The following is a 7,291-nucleotide window of genomic DNA, read 5'->3' as shown; positions in this document are numbered from 1 at the left end:
ATTTTATTAGTATATAATAAAGGGATTGTGTATTCCATCTGATAAATAATACAAATTAACTTTTAATTTTAAATATTTAGACCTGATCTTTCAACATGCCATAACCACCAGCTGCATGAGTGTTTAAAAATGAATATTACATATAGCATTTTTATGTATTATTTACTGTTCCATCGGAGCAAAAAATACTAGTAATCTTCTTAGGATCTAGATATGCAACACACTTGCAGTTAGAGTGCATCTAAGAATTTGCAAATATTATACAGGTCATAAAAATATTGTCCGACTTTTATAGGAAAGAACATAAATTCAATTTCAACAGAATGAAATCAATTACAAAATTTAGGTTATTGTTATGATTTCAACGGTCGCAAAGAACAATGTCGTAAGTGCAAATTTGTAGTTTTGCAGTAGAGCTGTTTAATGGTTCGTTTCTGCATTTTTGAAATATAGTATTGTTTGATATTTTGCATTAATCCTTATTTATTCAATTGGAGAAATATATTATCGAAAACGGTAAAAATGCAGAAACGAAACTTTAAACTTCTCTACTGCAAAACTACAAATTTGCACATCTGACATTGTTCTTCGGGACCGTCGATTTCTTCAAAAATAAATTGCTATACAACTTTGTAATTTATTTTTAATAAAAATGCTTCTTTAAAAAGCATTGGAATTAAATTTGTTGTGGGTAATTCTATTTTTTGCAAGAATGTGAGAATTTTTTTTTAACTGAATAAATGTGCAACACTTTTTTTATAAGTGAAGTTGTGCTACATTAAAATTTGGAACAATGTAAAAAATTACATCTGTAATACAACAATGTGAAAACTGATAAGAATAACTTTGCAGGCGCCCAAAGGAGGAAATATCAACAATTTTTTAAATCCATTGATTTTTTGTATCTACACTAGCGACTGCAAAGTTAAGCATGTCACAAGCTGTAAAGATCAGTTCCACCATTGACAATGATAAAGCAAATAATAAAAATTAGGATATTTAACGAATACTAATATATAAAAGCTGTGTGGGTCGGAAACCCTGAGATATGTAGTGTATAAAATAATTATGCTTCAACTTACAATATAAATACTTATAAATAAAATTGTAACTAGCCTAATGACAAAATAATGAATGCTTTAAATTAACCGGTTAAATATTGAAGTTTAGTTATTATTAAAGAAGTGTTAGCACCTTTAGAAAAGGGTATTTGTTTTAAACAAATACCGATAACTTTTGTACTATTTCATTTATTTATTGTTTAGTTTATGGGAGGCACTCCAAAACTCAGTTCGTAGTGTTCGAAAGAATTCTCAAACCAAGATTATATTTCATTAGAAATTATATTAGCTTCGTTAGAAAAACTGAATCGCTTGCAGCCAAACTGTCATCGTTTCTGTTTAACAATAATTATTGCTGTTTCTATCAAATAATGTTAAAGCGTTAGTATATTATTTTTTGTGACTGAAGTTTTCAGAAAGATTTATCTTGGAAGAGGGAAGAGGTTTGGCACAGAAGTTGAAGAATTAATTAACGATGATTCAAACACTTAAAACTAAATGATTACTTCAAATCATAAATCAATAAGATATCTACATTATACTCTTGAATAGGTACTAATGTTAGTATTTTTCTGCCTATGAGAAAATTAAATTACAGTAAAACCCAGTTATAAGGTTCCCTCCTGAAAAGTTTTTTCAGTGGTCAATTGAAAACCTTATAAGAGGATACTGTATAATAATAATAATAAAATGGGATGAACGAAACCCAAGTGGATAAACTTAGAAAGGTAATATATTATAGTATTTAAACTTGGACTTAAAATAAAGGTGGATTGGAGAAAAATTCGATGTAAAAAAAGGAATGTTAAAGAACAAAATTATGCAATAGGAAAGAAATTTACAAATTTATGTTATAAAGATCTCTTAATCAGTCCTTAAAAATTATGCAAAACCAAATAAAATGTCGATGTTAAAAATTTATTATTATTGCTAACCACAGACTAAGCTACATATTTAGAATGAATTCAAAATTATAATAAAATATCAATAAAGAAAAAAAACTATTTTTATATGGTCCAAAATCGTCTAGTTTCCAATTATCATTCTTAAAATCCGAGGTGCCGTATTAGTTAATTAACTATTGTCTTGTTTATTCAATTTCAATCAATCATGCTCTTTGAAACTAGATTTTTAAGAATTAATTGTGTTGAGCCTTTTTAAAAATCATTTATATGTTTTCCTTTTGGAACTCTCTAGAAGCAACTAATTACAGTGAAACCCACTAATAAAGATCCCACATGAGAAGGTTTCATGCTTGAGAAGTTTTGTTTTCGGTCACTTAAAAAGTGAAATTGAAAAATGGCCCAATTTATCCAACCCAAGATTTTTTTCCCGTTTCCTTGGAAAACCTTAAAAAAAAAGTTTCACTGAATGTATAAAAACAATAATAAATGATTTTAATGAAATAGAAGAACATAAAATACCAACCTTAAATTTACTGAACGACACATTTCCATATTTATTAATTATTTAAGACATTATCAATACTTTTCCAATAACAGTATAACACTTTCCACAAACACCAAACTTGTACTATAAATTGCACCCACATTAAATTTACGCTAGCTAGCCTACAATACTCTTTCAGAAGAATTTTCCCTTTATTTCGGCTACCAAATTCACAAGTAGTCATGCGGCGATATGTAAAGGCATTGCCTATGTGTTTATCAAACCTAACCTCAAAATATTATTCAGAATAAAAGCGATAAAGGTATACCGCCAATAGCCCCCTTATAATCTCTTTCACATAAACAACACATAGTAAGATAAGTTAAAATGGAGCTTTCAGCGGCAGGAAATATGGGACATACATAATCCAAAATATAAGATGGCCGCTTGACAAAGACTGACATGTTTTAGAATCTGATAGGAAAACAAGTTAGTGGACATTACGCACTCTAAAAGTGGTAAAACTACAGTTTACAAATGAAAAGCATTTCTAGCCTAATCTACTCAATGGACTGAACATAATTTTGAAGAATCCAAACTCTAATGTTTTAAAAGGGAATTAAAAGATATTTTGGGAATTAAGCTAGTATGAAAATGCTACATATTTAAATTTCAGTCCATTAAGTAGTTTTCAGTTATACTATCAGTCAATAATAATTGCCGTATGTTACCTTTGAATAGATTTACAATTATTTTGGTTTGGAGAATTGGACGTAGAGTTTAATATATGAATTTTAAATACCTTATTAATTGTGAACCAATAGAATAAAAAAAATCATAATAAACTAGCGCAGATCCGTGAAAACCACAGGACAGTCTGAATTGATAAATCAGTTCTAATTTTGAAAATGATATTTAAATTAATGTTCTGAAAAAATACTATATTATAGGTAGGTACCTATTTTATCACTTGTCTGATTTCTTCACAAAATCAGTTTCAACTTTGAAAATTACACTTAAATTCAAAACAAATTTCATGCAGGACAAATAATGCACAGGCAACCAAGTATATTTGTTCGATTAACATGTCCACTGTGTCAGGTCCTGTAAAAACCAAATGCCCTATAATATTAATTATGGGGTATTTGGGAAAACTCCCAACTCTTCAAAATTAGAACACCATTAAGAAAATTTATATTAAAAAAGATTGGTAGGTAGGTACCTGCATACTTTTAAAATTGAATTTATTAATGGTTGTTCTTTGGAGTGCAAAAGGGAAATCTTGCAATAAGTTCTTACTTTTATCTTATTTTGAAAAATAATTAGGTACCTACATTATTCTGAGAGTTGGAACTAAAATCATTTGGTAATTTGGTTCTTATTCTATAATAAGGTATTCCACACAAAGGCATGATAATAATGTGCTAAATTTATTATGCACGAAATTAATACAGTATCTATATACAAAACCATTACATTATTTAAATTTTAAATGGATGGAATATATTGTGCGCGATTCCTTTCACGATGAGGAAAATTTATCAAAAAACCTTCACGAGATATGACATTACAAAAATTACATTATCATGGTAATATTTTAACATTCACTATTCTTCCCAAAAACACAGAGCCTAGGTCCGATACCACACCGACCCCTAATTATTAGTATTTGTTGATGAAAGATTTAATCAATTTTCCTAGTTATCAGCAGTGATCGAATTATTGGAAATATGCCTACATATCAGTAAATCCAATTCCATGCGCTGCTTCTTAGAACAGTACAGATAATGAATGCTACATCAGAGTGGCCACAGAAATCAAAATTATACATTAATTTCTGGTTATCCAGGGAAGTTTACATGTTTGCCTAATATATGAGCCAATGACTTAGTAAGTCAATTTTAGCCACTTAAAACTGGCCTCCGTTTATTGTCGATTTTCAAATTGTGTTGAAAACGTAAAAATTACAAATAATTATCATTGTTCTAAAACATTTTCTCGTCAACCTTTTATTGGATCAAATGGAGTGAAGAGGTGTAAAAATTTTGTAGCATTATCCTGAAGTTTTCCAATTCAATCAAATTCCCAGATATTAATTCTAGTATGTAGCCATCTTCTATAAACCCATTACAATACTTATCTACATATTCTGTAATGAGAAATAACATTTAACCTAAAAACCAACGCCTGATACACTTATCTTAAACAATTTCTGATATCAAAACACACATAGTTTACATTTTCCTCAAAACTAACACCGATAAGCTTTACAATTACACATGAATCCATTGAATCTCAGCAATTCTTCAAACTAAACCTATTTAGGCTTTGGAATTTACAAACATCAAACGTGTCTCAAAATTTTTCATTCAAGATGTCATTCATTGTACATTCTTGATGTTTTGACATGAATACCAGATGTATATTACATGATAGGTACTATTATCTGGTGCTGCTTTTGGGAAACATACCATAATCCAATGGGGTGCTATTTCTATGCACATATTAAATCCTTTCCAAAATAGATTAAAACCGCCCACTAGTCAAAACTAAAGCATTCAAACCATTGATGGAAGGAAGGAAGAGTTCATTAGCTGGTAAGCCAATATTGAGGTATGTTATCAGTGGCAGTGTGTGAATTTTCCGTGAGTGGTGAGATAATACAATATTAATGACATTTGATGTAACTGATTTTTTTTTTAAAATTTCTTTGTAACAAGATTTTTAGGAAGCACAGCATCCTTAAACTGAAAATCTTCGTAAAAAAGAATTGAATTTAAAAAACATATTTTCAGCTACAAACAACATCGTTGACGTTGTATTTTTAAATCGTACCACTCTATCTCACTGAAAAGTCACGGACTACCACTGGTATGTATACATTTTGTTTTTCCACATTTTCTTACTTCCATAGTTTGAAACATTATGTATGGATTCAGAATACGATATAAAATTTTTTTTTTTTTGAGGCAAGAATGCAAAAAAAAACACAATTAAAATAAAATTCTAAAGATGACACAACATGCGCATCATCACCAGAGTAATATGCACTAGATGTTTTGTGATAAAAAAAGACTTCACAAGTTTAGCGAAAATCAGTTTCGTCAAACTTGAAAACATTCACGACGTGTAAATCTTATTATGTAGGAATTATTCAACAATAATAATGTAACACTAATACTGCACAATATATTAAAGATATCTTTCCTTGTACTTAAAGGCTAAATTAAATATTAAATTATTATTAACGGTGAGCTTAATTATTGTAATAAGGTGTACCAATACAGATATAAATTATGACTATAATGTAATAAAAGAAATTAATAAAAACTGTTATCTTAAAATTGAAGAACGAAATATATCTATTCTTCACGGGGTTTCAATTAATTTAGAAAAATGAATATATATACATAATTATTTAAATAAATGCAATATTTCAGATGGGAGAAGCATAATAATAAATGAATTAATAGAAAAGTTTGGAAAGATTCTAATCCTCGTAAGTCATATGTATACTTTTTTCATAATAACTTTTTAATACAATCTTAATACATATTAGATAGGGAAATGATTTTACATTGGTGTTGCAATTTTTTTTCCAATGTGCATGTTACAAACATAATACACGACATTGTATTCAAAACAGTACAATTTCAGTAATTATTCTAGTGTTACTTTAAGGAAATTGCACTGTAAAGAAATCACAAAAGTAAGGTTAGGTTAGTAAATGGTATTCAGAAAGAAATACATTTTCAAGAGGTAGACTTTCTTAAAAACTAGAAACAGTACTTGTGAGTTTCATCCCCCGTGGCCCACCCATCGAAAGGAGGAATGAAATTATTACTAAATCCGTATTTCTAAATAGAATCTCTCTTTTCAATTTTAACATTAAATTTATGATCTTCAAAATAAAAATTAAAGTGATATTCACCGTTTAGAAAAATTTAACAAGTAGTACTCCCACAGCAGCTGCTCAACAAATTAAAATAAAATTTACAATTTACATAACTAATTATGTATTGGGTATGTTTGTTTAAATTTCCGTTGAGCAAACCTAGCAAATCTAAAAGCTTAATATTATTATACAAGAAATGACATGAAACCTAACATTTTTAATCCTTTTTGGAATTCAGACGGATGAATTCCCAAAGCTCTACTATCATTGTGCCCATATCTTGTTTCAAAATCTGCCATAAGCAGACATTTTTCTTTATACAACACTATTTATCCATCTTGAAAGAACTTGTTTGCATGTAAATTCTTTGTGATATTTTTCACCATAATATTCTAAATTTAGAAAATATTTGCATGCCGAACAAATCAATAAAACAAATGGTATGATAGAAGAATTAGATCAAAAAAACCGACACTGATTCTATTCCAAATTGACATTCATTTTACAATGTCGTTTTTTAAATAAAGTTCCATTTGAAAATAAATGAAAAATTGACCCTTTATCATAGACATTCAAATTCCTTCTATTTTCATTTCCATAGATGAATTCAAATCCTAGATGGTCGACCATTGTTACCTTTTCGAAGCCGAGGCCTTTCTCCTCGCCGTTTGTCTCTGGTGTTCGAATTCGAAATCTTCTTCCGTGAGACTGAGCCTGTCCATTTGGGGTATGAGGAATTCTTCGCACAAGATGGCAGCAGGCGGGTGACGAAGAATTTCGACAGTTTCGCACAGGCCGTTGGCCTTCTTGCGAATCTTGGCTGAACCAAGAGATGCAGAAAGTATGACCAGAGAAGCCTTGAACAGTACCTGATGATGGAGAAAATTTATTTTATCAGTTTATGGATGAATAGGATTATTTTAAAACATGGATAAGGAATTTATTG

The 7,291-nt window shown here is 29.3% G+C and overlaps 1 protein-coding gene across 1 annotated transcript in view; it reads right to left on the bottom strand.

Annotated features, from left to right (window-relative positions):
* The window catches only part of wkd (TBC1 domain family member whacked), a 37,468-nt gene continuing 30,177 nt past the window's right edge, over positions 1-7,291 (bottom strand). Inside the window, exon 5 of the mRNA XM_089644881.1 lies at positions 1-7,214. Within this exon, the coding sequence (XP_089501007.1) occupies positions 6,978-7,214 (237 nt within the window). The 3' untranslated portion in view covers positions 1-6,977. The remainder of the gene's footprint in view (positions 7,215-7,291) is intronic.

The sequence above is a fragment of the Hesperophylax consimilis genome, chromosome 22 (assembly GCF_061612785.1).
Source record: "Hesperophylax consimilis isolate HC1 chromosome 22, BYU_Hcon_1.0, whole genome shotgun sequence".
Classification (NCBI taxonomy): Eukaryota; Metazoa; Arthropoda; class Insecta; order Trichoptera; family Limnephilidae; genus Hesperophylax; species Hesperophylax consimilis.
Note: the sequence above shows the minus strand (reverse complement) of the source record. Positions and strands in the feature narration are given on the sequence as shown.